The sequence below is a fragment of the Megascapheus bottae genome, chromosome 17 (assembly GCF_031878675.1).
Source record: "Megascapheus bottae isolate mThoBot1 chromosome 17, mThoBot2.hap1, whole genome shotgun sequence".
Classification (NCBI taxonomy): Eukaryota; Metazoa; Chordata; class Mammalia; order Rodentia; family Geomyidae; genus Megascapheus; species Megascapheus bottae.
In genome coordinates this window covers 2849035-2863796 of record NC_143525.1, presented here as the reverse complement: position 1 = coordinate 2863796, position 14762 = coordinate 2849035, and the positions used below count along the sequence as shown (strand labels likewise).

The 14762-nt window shown below is 43.8% G+C and overlaps 2 protein-coding genes across 2 annotated transcripts; one reads left to right on the top strand and one right to left on the bottom strand.

Moving 5' to 3' along the window:
* Positions 1 to 250: 250 nt before the first annotated feature.
* LOC150050816 (olfactory receptor 1-like) lies at positions 251 to 7058 on the top strand. The gene is made up of 2 exons (XM_090351477.1): positions 251 to 1159; positions 7011 to 7058. The coding sequence occupies exons 1-2, from the start codon at positions 251 to 253 to the stop codon at positions 7056 to 7058; spliced, it is 957 nt and encodes a 318-aa protein (XP_090207603.1).
* Positions 3804 to 4748, bottom strand: Or1r1 (olfactory receptor family 1 subfamily R member 1). The gene has a single exon (XM_090351450.1). The coding sequence runs from the start codon at positions 4746 to 4748 to the stop codon at positions 3804 to 3806; it is 945 nt and encodes a 314-aa protein (XP_090207576.1).
* Positions 7059 to 14762: the final 7704 nt, after the last annotated feature.

The window sequence follows — 14762 nt, the reverse complement described above, 5'->3', positions numbered from 1 at the left end:
CATGGTTCCAACCCAGCTGGGGCACTAAAGTCCGTGAGATTATCTCCATTTAACCACCAGAAAACTGGAAGTGGCTCTATGGCTCAAGGGGTAGCATGGTAGCCTTGAGCTGAAGAGCTCAGGGACAGCACCCAGGGCCAGAGTTCAAGTCCTGCAACTGACAAAATAAAAAGTTCCACACTATGTCTATATGTGTTTATTCATATACTCACATAAATGTTTTTAATTTTAAAAGGTTCTATGAAGCAACATGAAAAGAGGAAACCAAACTATCATCGCAGAGTTCCTCCTTCTGGGTTTACCAATCAATCCATATCATCAGAACCTATTCTATGTCTTGTTCCTGGCTATGTATCTTATCACCCTCCTTGGGAACCTCCTCATTGTCGTGCTCATTGGACTTGACTCCCATCTCCACACACCCATGTACTTTTTCCTTAGTAACTTGTCCTTCTCTGACCTCTGCTTCTCCTCTGTGACCATCCCTAAACTGTTGCAGAACATGCAGAGCCAAGTCCCAGCTATCCCCTATGAAGGCTGCCTGACCCAAATGTACTTCTTCCTGCTCTTTGCAGACCTGGAGAGTTTCCTCCTTGTGGCCATGGCCTATGACCGCTATGTGGCCATCTGCTTCCCCCTGCACTACAGCAGCCTCATGAGTCCCAAGCTGTGTGTGGGTCTGGTGGTGCTGTCCTGGGTGCTGACCACGATTATCTCTTTGCTGCACACGCTACTCATGGCTCGGCTGTCTTTCTGCACTGATAATGTGATCCCCCACTTTTTCTGTGACATGTCAGCTCTGCTGAAGTTGGCCTGCTCTGACATTCAGATAAATGAAGTGATGATATTTATATTGGGAGAGATTGTCATTATCATTCCATTTCTGTCGATCTTTTCATCCTATGCACGGATTGTGTCCTCTATCCTAAAAGTCCCCTCTGCCAGAGGCATCCGCAAAGCTTTCTCCACCTGTAGCTCCCACTTTGCTGTGGTGTCTCTCTTCTACGGGACAATCATTGGTCTCTACTTGTGCCCTTCAACCAATAATTCTACTGTCAAGGAAACTGCCATGGCTGTGATGTATACAGTGGTGACCCCTATGCTGAACCCCTTTATTTACAGTCTTAGGAACCAGGACATAAAGGGAGCATTGGCAAGAGTCTTTTCAAAGCACATAATTCACTTTTCTCTACAACAATGACTCTAAAAATTAAAGTTGGTTTTACAACCATGGCCTAATATTGAAGATGAGCAGTATTTTGAATAGCAGTGCAGCCCTTAAGCCTTGTACCACTAATATAGCACCAACACCACTTTCAGGAGAATTTTCTCAAGCTCTTCAAAGGAAGAGTCTATTTATGCCTCTTGAGTTTATCACCATAACTTAGGTGAGATGTAACCCAAGGTCTGATGCATCAAATGCTCCTTGATTATTATTTAAAATTGAATAATATCACGTTAGCCTTCATGTGTGTGGCGTTCAGAGGCTGTAAGAAGTTTTTAATTCTCTCCCCAAATTCAAATTCTTCAGCTGCTTCAGGGCTTTGCTTCTAAAAATATATCTATTCAATGTCTTTTAATTTGTTATGTACATGCTCTTGAATTTTGTTTTTGCTTTCCAGGACCATTTTTCCTCTTTCAACCTATTCAATTCCTAGTTTTTGTGTCATGATTTGACTATTTATTTGCTTAATGACCCTAGGATAAAATGATCTCTTCTTCTCAACTAACCATATCAGATCATTTATCAATTCATGATGAATTGCTTATTTTAACAAAATTTAGATTTGCATATGAACTCCTTTGTTGAATTAAAATTGTATAACCTGGAATTGATCATAGAATTCGGCTATACATTGTTCAATTTACAGAGAGTGAAATAGTGGCACTAAGTATAGCATAATACAATATAAATAGTAACAGGACTGAAATCTATTTGCAATTTCTAGATATGTGGTTTTGTCCCCTGGAATATATACCTAAATAATTTAATAATTTAATAATTTCTTTGTTTACTTCTTTTCTTACCAAGTGGGTTATAATTGTCTTAAATACAGATGGCTTCTAATCTCTACAATGCCTCGTTTAGTGCTTTTTTGGGTATACTGCCTCTGGGTGTAAAGTATACAGTTACTGATTTGACTTGAATGCATTTTTTGTTTCCTAAATGATAGTCTAAAACTCCCACATTTTAAAAGAAATTTTACTAAGAATGCCAATGCTGACTTTTATTTCTTATTAAAAATAATTGGCTACCAAAGTAGTAGATACTCATTTGAAAGCATCCAAACAACAAGAGAGAAATGAAGTAGAATGTAAAATTTTCACATCGTCCCTAAAATGTCTAGTCTAAGATACCCCCCTTATTTTGTCAGTCTTGAACTCAGGGCCTATACACTGTCCTTGGATACTTTTTGCTCAAGGCTAGCACTCTGTCACTTGAGCTACAGCACCACTTCCAGCTTTTTCTGTGTATGTGGTTCTGGGGAATTGAACCCAGGGCTTTGTGCATGCTAGGTGAGCACTCTACCACGAGGCTACACTCCTGGCCCTAGGCTAAGATTCTATAATCAAGAAGTTAAGAATGATGTTCTTTTAATTTATAGTGTGGTGACTATAGCTTTAGATGTCTTCTTTCACATAAAAAGGAAATTAGAGGGCCGGTAGTTTAGCCTAGTAGAAGAGTGCTCGCTTAGCATGCACGAAGACCTGGGTTTGATTCCTCGGTACCACATGCATAGCAAAAAGCCAGGAATAGTGCTGTGGCTCAAGTAGAGTTCTAGCTTTGAGAAAGCCCAAGGACAGTGCTCAGACCTTGAGTTCAAGGTCCAGGACTGGCAAAAAAAAGAAAAAAAGGAAATAGGAGATTTCCATACATAAAATTGTAATAGTTATGTTTTACAATGGGGTAGGACAAGGAAAGGAAGAAAGAGACTTTAATAATCGACTCTGGATGACAGTAGAAGTTGATTTGGGTGAAGAATTTCATCTATCTCCCCCTTTGAATTTCTATGATGAAAATGGCAGATATAGAACAAAAGGAAAAAATTTAAGCCACTGCAAAAATACACAGCTGGGGGGCCAGGAGTTTGGCCTAGTGGTTAAAGTGCTTGCCTAGCATGCACAAAGACCCGGGTTCGATTCCCTGGTACCACATACATAGAAAAAAGCCGGAAGTGGTGCTGAGGCTCAAGTGGTAGAGCTCTAGCCTTGAGAAAAAGTCCAAGGACAGTGCTCAGGCCCTGAGCTCAAGCCCAGGACTGGCAAAAAAAAAACCAAAAACAAAACAAAACAAAATGCACAGCTGGTTAGTGAAGCAAAGGGCACCTAGCACACTCTCCTTAAAACCCTCCTTCAACTCGGCTGCTCAGGCTTACTGCCCACCTACTGCGGCCAATGGTATCCTCTTCCTCTCCTTCCAGGGAGACTCCTTCCTTATCTTCACATTTTTCCCTTTTTGTTCTTCCAGAACTTAAAAGTAGGCCTTATTACAAGCATTCAAACAGTACAGAAACCTCAGTTCATGGTACCCAGCTGTAGTGCTCTACACTGGATAGAAGAAGAAGGGAGAGGAAAGGACACTGAGACAGAGACGGGGTAGGGGGGGTGGGGCGGGGAAGAGAGAGACAGACAGAGACAGAGAGACAGAGACACAGAGAGACAGAGACAGTGGCAGAGAGACAGAGACAGAGGCAGAGAGGCAGAGAGACAGAGAGCGCAGGCAGGGAGAAGAGAGGAGAGGAGGGGAGAGGGAGGCCTTGGTAGTATTGGTGTTGAAACGTCATTTAGCGCCCCATCTGCCTTTACACCGCTTGGGGGTCAGCACCACACCTGAACCCCCTTTTTAGGGCGCCTTTCACCTCCCTGTTCCGAAGGCTGTAGATGAAAGGGTTCAAGGTCGGGGTGACCACCGCGTAGACCACGCTGGCCATGCGGTCATAGCGCGCCGAATAGGCAGAAGTTGGCCTGAAGTAGACGGAGAGGACCGAGCCGAAGAAGAGCGACACGGCCGCCAGGTGCGCCCCGCACGTGGAGAAGGCGCGGCGCCGGCCCCCAGTCGCCCGCACCCCCAGCACCGCGCCCAGGATGCGCGCATAGGACAGGCACACCAGGAGCAGCGGGGCCAGCACGACGGCCAGGCCTTCGGAGAAGATGGCAGCCTCGGCGGTGGACGTGTCCGAGGTGGCCAGGCTCAGCATCACCGTCATGTCACAGAAGAAGTGGCGCACCCGGGCGCGGCGTGGGTAGGAGAGCGCGGAGAGGAGCCGCGCGTGGAGCAGCGCGTGCAGGTGGCCCACAGCCCAGGATGCGGCCACCAGCGCCGCGCAGCGCCCTGGTGTCATGACCCCGCCATAGTGCAGGGGCCGGCACACAGCCACTGCCCGGTCGTAAGACATGGCTGCCAAGAGGTAGCTCTCGGTGATGCCCAGAGCCACGAAGAAGTACATCTGGATAAAGCACGCCTGGAAGGACACGGCCTGGCCCGGGTGGAGCAGAATGGCCAGAAGCCGGGGGACTGTCACCGTGGTAAAGCAGACATCCACCAGGCTCAGGTAACCCAAGAAGTAGTACATGGGGGCGCACAGAGCTCCATCAGATCTCACCAGCACCACCATGCTCAGATTACCCACGGCGTTGAGCAAGTAGACACCGAGGAACAGCAGGAACAAGAGAGGATGAGGGTCCGGCCCTTCCAGCAAACCGAGGAGAAGGAACTCTGGGTGGGATGTGAAGTTGACCAGAGCCATAGGGTGCCAGGTGGAATACTGAGGAGGAGAGGAGACAGTCCAGGTTTGGGGAGCTCCAGGTAAACTTTCTGTTCATTGAAGTTCCATGTAAACAGTTTTCTGTGTCCACAGGGAGTCTATATCAAAATTGGCAATATACTTGTCTGCTTGCTGAAAAGTAGTGAAAAATCACATCACTCAGCCAATGATCTCAATTTCATGAAGAAACTGAATTTCAGAAATCCAGGTAGAGGGTAATGAATTATTCTTCCTGGAGGAATATTTTCCCAGAGGAATATTTTCCTGGGGAGAAAATAGAGAAGTGGAACCTGAACTGGATCTTGGAGAATGAATAGGATTTCATCAAGCAGAAATAATCTTTTTTTTTTTTGCCAGTCTTGGGGCTTGAATTCAGGGCTTGGGCACTTGGGCATTCCTCAAGGCTAGTGCTGTAACACTTGAGCCACAGCACTACTGGCTTTTTCTGTGCATGTGGTACTGAGGAATTGAACCCAGAGCTTCTTGCATGCTAGGTGAGCACTCTACCACTAGACCATTCTCCCAGCCCCCAAAATACTCTTCTGTGGACAGGAAGAGCTTTCTAGACAGTGGGAAGAGGCCATGTAAGGTTCTTGGTATAGGAAGGAAGGAGTCAAGAGGCTGAAGAAACATCTACATGTAGCACGGGACAAGGCTTGTCCTTGATCTGACAGTGCACAAAACAACTGGAAAGAACATTTCTGAATTTCCTGGTTAACAAAGTAACTTTCCTGGTTTCAGAAACAATACATTCATTTTGTCTTCAGTTCATTCTCTTCCTTTTCTTCTACTTCTCCAAAGTCTTTAAAAACAATCTGCCCACTATTTGCCAGGTGGGGGTGTCAGCCTCTGATGAGAGCCCAGAAAAATGAATGGACAATGGTGAGCTGCATTGCACTACCATGGCCAGTGGTCTGACCACAAAATTTGTCCCCTAATATTTGTGGAAAGAGGCTATTTGAAGAGCAGTGCTTGATAAAGGACGTAAAGGAGAAGGCATGCTGGGCAAAGTTCTGTGAGCACACCTGTCAACTGCCAGGACAAGCCCAGAGTATATCTGAGTGTTCCCACACCTCTTTATCCGTGTTGCCTGTGACCAGGTAACAGAACTCCACCTGTGAACCAGCTTGCTAGACTCACACAAATAGAGCTAAGATGTTGGCAGACCTCCAATCCATCCTTTTTGACTGTTCAAATTCTCCTTTGTAGAACTCATGACATTCACTTCCCAACTTCTCCTTAGGCAGGTACACAATACAGGAGAAAGGGCAAGGTTTTAAAGTCAGAGCACCTTGATTTTCATCCTGACTGACTGTGTACATATGGAGCTACTTTCACTTGATATCCCTCTTTACCTATAAAAATCATTGATTCCTCTCTTAAACAGCTGGTGTTAAGATTAAATAAGGTAATGGATGCATCAGGATTTGGTACAGATGTCTTCTTGAGATAAACCAGTCCAGAACGAAGGGTTGAAGTTGGTTTTTCTTAATTGCAGCTAAAACTTTGTCTTATAATATCTCCAAATGGCTTCAGCTTGGAGATATAAATTATAACATATGCCAAGTTTGTTTTTTCTGAAGTTTCTGACTTAGTGATTGAATGAATCTATTCAAGGTCTACTAAGTATTCTTTTTCTTCAATCCAAACAACTCTTCTGCGTTAGATCCTTTCCTTTTTAGTATGTGTTAGTCTTAGTCTTGAATTGAAGGAGCTTTTATGCTCTCTATTACTTGAGACAGCTCTACTTCTGGCTTTTTTGGTGGATGGAGATAAGACTCTCATGGATGCTCTGGCCTAGACTTGTTTTAAACTGTGATCCTCAGATCTCAGTTTCCTGAGCAGCTAGGACTACAGGACTGATACCCTGCAAGACCCTTTCTTATATGACCTCATTTACATGTTTCTTTCAGTCTTGTCACTTGTTGTTTTATTTGTGCTTTCTTAACAGGAATTGGACAGTGTGGTCTAGCTAAGGTTGGGCTGGCTACGTGGAGTTTCTCGAATGGCTATTCCAGGTTAGGTGTTGTACTGGGGCATTTGAGGACACAGAATTGAGTCAGCCACTGTCCTTGACTTCCAGCTAGCAGTAGTAAGCTGTCCATAGTGGCAAGCTCCACTTTAACTTTGCAAATGAACTAGGAGTGATTCTTTTTGCCTGGATAACCTAGGGGAGGATGCCACAAGACAAATGAGATTCAAATTGAGTGTGGGAAAATGAGTTGAAAATCACCGTATGTGCAGCTACTTGGAAGTGAAAAAGGCACTATAGGCAAAGAAGAGAGAAGATGAAGGCATAGGAAGTTGTCTTGTGCTGGGACTAGAGCTAAAAATGTTTGTCTTCCTCTGTAATGCTATGCAGAGATGGAGATGGAGTAGAGAAAAAGACAGGACACAAGGTAAGAAGACAGCAGGGGCATGGGTTCTCTTACCTTCAGTGCTGCATGCCAGACCTCAATCCTATCTGCTGAGTGGACGGACTCTTCTCCCTTCTGGCCACAGATCCCCAGTCTTGAAGGTAGAGGCATTACTATCCATTGCAGCCCAGAGACTTTGGTGTGTTCCTGTGGGCTGAGAGGACAACAAGGAAGAGGGGGAGAGGGAGAGAGAAGGAGAGAGACAGGGTGACAGAGACTGACAGAGACAGAAGGGGTAGGGCAAAGAACCAGAGCTGTGAACACCCTGAGAATGCCTGATTCCCACAAGGCCCATGTGATAGCTTTTTCTTTCTTACCTGCCCTAGGCTTCCTCCACCCCTAGCCCAGTCTGGGTGGCCTCTTCACTGCCTCTTACAGCCTTCCCACAAGCCTTTTCTGCACACTGCTTATTACCTGGAATGTTTTTCCTAACGCATTGCAGTAGCAAACCTTGGCTCCATTTCCTCCAAGAAGCCCTATGTTTTTCTGGGTTTCTGTACTCACCTAACTGCCTCACTTTCTATCTCTTGTAAGCTTATTTAAACCCATTTAAACTCATTTGCTGATATTAAAATGACATTTTATCCTGTAGTACATCACAGAATATTTTGTACCATGGAATTTTTGATGTGGCAGATAATTATTTTTTTCCATGTCACCATTGGCTTCACATAGGACTTGGTCCTAACTCTCCTGGCACTCAGGGATGGCTCTATAGAGGATGTGGTATCTGAGAAGCAGCAACTTTTTAATAATTTACCGAATAGACAAGGATGGAAGAGAATTTTACAGAAGCACATGTAATTTACAAGGAAAACCTTAAGGGAAGTTATTAAACTTCTTTGAGCCCCCCCTCTCTTTCTGGGATAATTAAGAGTGTGATATAGTGGTGCATGCCTCTAATCACAGCTACTTAGGAGGCCTGAAGCTAGAGCCCAATAATATTGTGCCCAGCAATTTGCAACCAGCCTGGGAAACTTAGTAAGATCTAAATCTCTAGAAAGGAAGTGGGGTGTTTAAACTGTCTTCACAATCACTTAGTAAATGCCCACAGCTCCAAACCACTAACTACTTCCAATAATGGGTTTTTGTCAGCTCGACCTGAAACAGCTGATCGACAGAATTGGGTTCCTTGCTGCTGAATGTTGCTGTGGATGCAGAGCCCTTCTTGAGGCTCAGGTGTGGCTGGTGTTCGTCTGAAATGGTTAGGAAGTGTTTAAAGCACCACAGTGAAGCATGGATGCATAAGGTCTAAAAACAGTAGCTCTTTCCTCCCAGGAAGCTAGCTGCCATAAATCCTGTGCAGTGAGCCATCTATGTAGTTAAACATTGAATGACATGAAGACAGGTAAGTACATAAAGGTTCCTACCTGTGCAAGGATTCAGACATCCTGAGCCATCCAGACATATAAACAACATTCACAACAATAAGAATACATGAACTATCATAATCACTAATGTGCAGATATAGAAAGGCTCACAATTCATGCCCTAGAGAAAAATACTCATATGTTAGCTAGCCTGAAGACAGAGACAGACCGACTCTCTCTCTCTCTCTCTCTCTCTCTCTCTCTCTCTCTCTCCTCTCCCTCTCCCTCTCCCTCTCCCTCTCCCTCTCCCTCTCCCTCTCCCTCTCCCTCTCCCTCTCCCTCTCCCTCTCTCTCTCTCTCTCTCTCTCTCTCTCTCTCTCTCTCTCGTGCACATGCATCTCTTGCCACAGATATGCCTGCCTTGATTGAGGAGTGGGGGGCAGTGATTACATTTCCTTGAATTAGTTTCTTTCTGGCTAATACAAAAAGTTCTCTAGATAGCTTTCTCTTCAACACAGTTTTAACACAGATGAAACTTTTTTATTCAGAAGTCATCCCCCTTTCTACATTCCTCTACCTATTTTTCACTCATTTTTCTTCCTACAGTTCATTCGATGGTCTTTAACATTGCATCTGCCCCCAAACCAGCCTCTGAACACCAGTCTAATGGAATCATAATCCAGGAGTTTGCTTTCTTATCTTGCTATCACACAACCGACAATGAGTTGCAAGTGTCATCTTCTCTATTTCATAAGCAGAAGCAAGGCCTGGAGAACACGGTGGCTGAAAAACCATTCTGCAATCTGATTGCGGAACCAGCCAAGATTCCAACTGCAGGCTCTCAGTCCCTCCTGGAGTCTCATCTGCTCTGCACACAATGGCAGGGACTTCTTTAGTCCCCTCCCATGGACACTTAATTTGCCTTCTTTGCCTTCCTGTTACTCTTTCCCCCTGTCAGACAACTCACCTGTGGCTGGGAGGGACTCTACCACCTGTAGCAATGCTCAGAGGATGGTCTGCTTGCAGCAGAAGAAGTGTTAGGTTGGTAGTGCCCTGGAGAAGGTTTTCTACCACTAAAAGTGGTAAGAATGACCTGCAGGCAGAGGAGATCACCCACTAATGAACCAAGAAACTCCCTTGGGAGCTGTAGTGGCCTCTACAGCCCTCAGCCTCATGAGGATGTGACTCTCAGCCAACTTGGCTCCCAGTCTGCTGCACTGCTAGGGACAGAGGGAGGGAGGGAGGACAAGGGTGTCTGGGAATGTGCACTTGAGAAAGGTGCTTCGCAGTATGGTAGCCAGTTTACTGAAGTACTCTGTTCCTAGGGTGCCCCTCCTCTGATTCTCTTCCAAAGTGAAGAAGGTTAAAGACCCACAACCAGGATATCCTGGGCTCCTCCCCACCTGTAACTATGACCATTGCCTCCAGACTGCTACCTCACCACACAGCCTTGTAGATGGAGGAGTGCCTCCTGCTCCCCACCCTGAGGAGAACATCATGACAGGAAGTAGATGCCAGCTCCCACTATGGGCTTTGGAAGCCCTTCCTGGAGCCCCAGGCATACCTCAGGCATATCCCAGACCCCAGAGAGCCCTCCTTAGATGCCACGGAGTAAAGAGAGGAAGAAGCTAGAGTTCCCGGTGCTCCCCTCAGGGCAGTAGGATCAGAATCAGGGCACTGGAGCCTCATGTACGGTTTGAAGGACATTTGATGGACTTGAGGTTTGATGCCTCCCTCCCTCCCTCCTCAGACTGCAGATGTCACAATCTCAGAGCTACCCAGTAGGTTCCAGACCATGATGGTTTATGTTGACAGTTCCAAAGTTTTCTGAGAGTCCTGATATCCCAGTTGGACCAGGGTATCCTGAGAACAGTCCCCCACCCTCTTTCTTTCATCTTTTCTTCCTCTACCTGGCATGACTTTTTTTTTGGTCAGTCCTGGGACTTGAACTCAGGGCCTGAGCATCGTTCTTGGACTTTCTCAAGGCTAGAGCTCTACCACTTGAGCCACACAGTACCACTCCTGGTTTGCTGGTGGTTATTTGGAGATAAGAGTCTCATGGATTTTCATGTCCAGGATGGCTTTGAACTGTAATTCTCAGATCTCAGCCTCCTGAGTAGCTAGGGTGTATTGTTCATTAAAAAATAATAAACTTTTTGCCAGTCCTGGGGCTTGAACTCAGGGCCTGATCACTGTCCTTGGGATTTCTCAAGGCTAGAGTTCAACCTCTTGAGCTACAGTATCACTTCTCACTTTTTCTATATATGTGGTACCTATGAATTGAACCCTGGTCTTCATGCATGCTAGGCAAGCACTCTACCACTAGGCCAAACTCCCAGCCTCTTACTGTTCATTTTTTCTTTATTTTTTCCATATTTTATTATAATTAATAGAAGGGTTACATTATATTCACCAGATAGAAGGTGCATTACTTCACAAATATTGATACCCTTTCTCATGTCTTGGTCCCCATTTCCCTTCCCACCCTCTACCCCTCATCTTGTTTCCTCCCCTTCCCTATTCTATTTCAAATAACCAAATAAGCATATATCCAATATATCAGATAACAAGGTAAAACACTGTAACTATATGAGATAGCCGAGGGATAGCAAAAGAGATGAGAGATAACATAGTATATTAAGGATAACAATCACTCAATATATGGCTTTTGTTTCTATATCCTAGAGATCCTTTCATTTAGTGTCATACTATATGGCCTTTTGTATCAAGGTTTTGCTCTATTGCAAATCTCTGCTAGGAGAGCCCAAGTTTTCTACTGATTATGACAAATGAGGGAAACCATTGAGCCTATGTTCCTTTGAGTCTGGCTTACTTCACTTACACTAGGTCTCCTTGGCACAGGTCAAAACTTTCTTAATAAAGACCAAGAAACACAAAAAATCAGAGAAAGTCTGGATAAGTGGGACTGCATTTAACTCCAAAGCTTCTGTATAGCAAAGGATATAGCTAGCAAATTAACTACAAAGCCTACAGAGTGGGAGAAGATCTTCACTAACCATACAACGGACAAAAGCCTCATATCTAAAATATATGAACAGCTTAAAAAATTGAATCACTCCAAAACTAATCTCCAAAGTAACAACCATCCCATTAAAAGATGGGCCAAACATATAGTATGAAGCTAATTGAAAAGACCTCCAGGATATAGAAACAAAAGCCATATAATGAATGATTGTTGTCCTTAATGAACTATGTTATCTCTCATCTCTTTTGCTGTCCCTTGGTTATTTCATATTGTTACAGTATCTCACTTTGTTATCTGGTATATTGGATTCATTTGTATTTGGTTATTTGAAATTGGATAGGGAAGGGGGAAAACCAAGAGGGGAGGGGAGGGAAATGGGGACCAAGACATGTGAAAGGGTATCAATATATGTGAATTAATGCACCTTCTATCTGGCAAATGTCATGTAACCCTTTTATTAATTACAACAAAAAATTTGGTGATAAAAAAAAAGATGGGCCAAAGACTTAAAGAGAGTCTTTTGCGAAGAAGAAATAGGAATGGCCTATGGACACATGAAAAAATGCTCGACATATCTGGCCAAAAAAGAAATGCAAATCAAAACAACTCTAAGATTCCACCTCACTCCAATTAGAATGGCCATAATCAAGAAATCTAATAACAACAGATGCTGGAGGGGATGTGGCCAGGAGGAATCACTACTACACTGTTGGTGGGAGTGCAGACTCATTCAACCGCTATGGAAAGCAGTATGGCAGTTCCTCAAAAGACTAACATAGAGCTCCCCTATGACCCAGCAATTCCACTAGTAGGCATTTATCCAATCGTCCAGAAACAAGGACATACTAAATCCACTAGCACAATGATGTTCATTGCAGCACTATTTATCATAGCAAAGATATGGAACCAACCCATATGTCCCTCAGTTGATGAGTGGATCAACAAGATGTGGTATTTATATGCAATGGAATTCTATGCTGCTGTCAGAAAGAACAACATCACACCATTTGTAAGGAAATGGAAAGATTTAGAAAAACTCATATTAAGTGAAGTAAGCCAGACTCAAAGGAACATAGGCTCAATGGTTTCCCTCATTTGTCATAATCAGTAGAAACCTTGGGCTCTCCTAGCAGAGATTTACAATAGAACAAAACCTAGATACATAAGGCCATATAGTATGACACTAAATGAAAGGACCTCCAAGATATAGAAAGAAAAGCCATATAATGAGTGATTGTTGTCCTTAATATACTATGTTATTTCTCATCTCTTTTGCTGTCCCTTCGTTAGTTACAGTTGCTGTCCGTTAGTTACAGTGTTTTACCATGTTATCTGATATACTGTATATATGCTTATTTGGTTATTTGAAATAGGATAGGGAAGAGGGGAAAACAAGATGAGGGGTGGGAGTGGGGGAAGGGAAATGGGGACCAAGACATGAAAAAGGGTATCAACATTTGTGAAGTAATGCATCTTCTATCTGGTGAATGTAATGTAACCCTTCTATTTATTACAATAAAAATATGAAAAAAACACATTTGCCATTACCAAAAAGAGTCATCTTTAGATAAAAATAATAAAAACCCTATTCTGCATAGATAATGCAGGTAGTTCTAGTTATCTGGTCAACAGGCAAAAAGAAATCACTTAAGGGTTTCAGCTGCAATCTTTTGTTCATTTATTATTGCTGGAATTTCATATTAATTTCTTCTTGTTGGATGACTAAACCGGATGATGGTAAAGATGGTAAGGCGGCATTTACTCAGTCCTGCCCTGTCAGCCTCGGGAGCCCAGGAATTCTCAGCTGGTGGGTTGACTTTTGTCTCTTTGCCATCTTGTGGTTTAGGGTTCTCTGGGCATCTGCGTCAGTAATTGAAGTTACAGTGGTACCGACATGGAGGTGGCTGCTGACCTTGGGTCTCATCTCCTTGATTTTCCTTATCCTCTTCATTACCATCCTCTCTAGGTGGTTTTTGGCGAGGAGGGCCTCTGCCGAATCGTGGTCTGTAGTCCTAATACATGTTCTGTCTCACTGGTCTACCTTGTTCTCTGTAGCTGGGGCTGGCTGCAGCAGCTGCAGCTCCTCCCGGGGTGTGATGGTAACTAAAGTATTTAAAAAATTGTTTTTATTGTTGGGATAATGTAAAGAGGGGTTACAGTTACATTCATCAGGTAGTAGGTGCATTATTTCTTGCACAATGGTACCCCTTCTCATGTTTTTACCCCTGTCTCCCTTCCTTTACCACCTCCCAGTCATCTTGTTTCCCCCTTCCCTTTCCTATTTTAAATAGACAAATAAATGTATATACAATATACTAGGTAACAAAGTCAGATACACTAACAACATGAGATTAACTGTAAGGGCAAAAAAAGAGAAGAGAAATGAACTTAGTACATTAGAACAACAATCACACAAGATAAATCTCTTGTTTCCATATCCTAGAATTCATTTCATTTTGTCTCATCCTATATGACATAGGTCTTGAGCTGTTGTAATCCTCTGCTAGGAGAGACCTAGACGTGTACTAATTATTACAAAATCAGGGAAACCATTGAGCCTATGTTCCTTTGAGTCTGGCTTACTTCACTTAATATGAGTTTTTCTAAGACTTTCCATTTCCTAACAAATGGGGTGCTTTCTGATAGCAGCATAGAACTCCATTGTGTATAAATACCACATCTTGTTGATCCACTCATCAACTGAGGGACATCTGGGTTGGTTCCATATCTTTGCTATGGTAAATAGTGCTGCAGTGAACATTGTTGTGCTAGTGGATTTAGTATGTCTTGGTTTCTGGACAATTGGGTAAATGCCTAGTAGTGGAATTGCTGGGTCATAGGGGAGCTCTATGTTAGTCTTTTGAGGAACTGCCATACAACTTTCCATAGGGGTTGAACGAGTTTGCACTCTCACCAACAGTGTGGTAGTGATCCCTCCGGGCCACATTCCTGTTCTATAGGCCATTCTTATTTCCTCTTTAGAGAAGTCTCTCTTTAAGTCTTTAGCCCATCTTTTTTTTTTGCCAGTCCTGGGCTTGAGCTCAGGGCCTGAGCACTGTCCTTGGACTTTCTCAAGGCCACAACTCTACCACTTGAGCCTCAGCACCGCTTTTGGCTTTTTTTTTTTAATGTATGTGGTCCCGAGGAATCGAACCTGGGCCTTCATGCATGTGAGGAAAGCACTCTACCACTAGGCCAAACTCCTGGCCCCGAGATTCAAATTTTTTTAGCTGTAGATATATTTTAGATGTGAGGCCCTTGTCTGTTGTATGGCTAGTGAAGA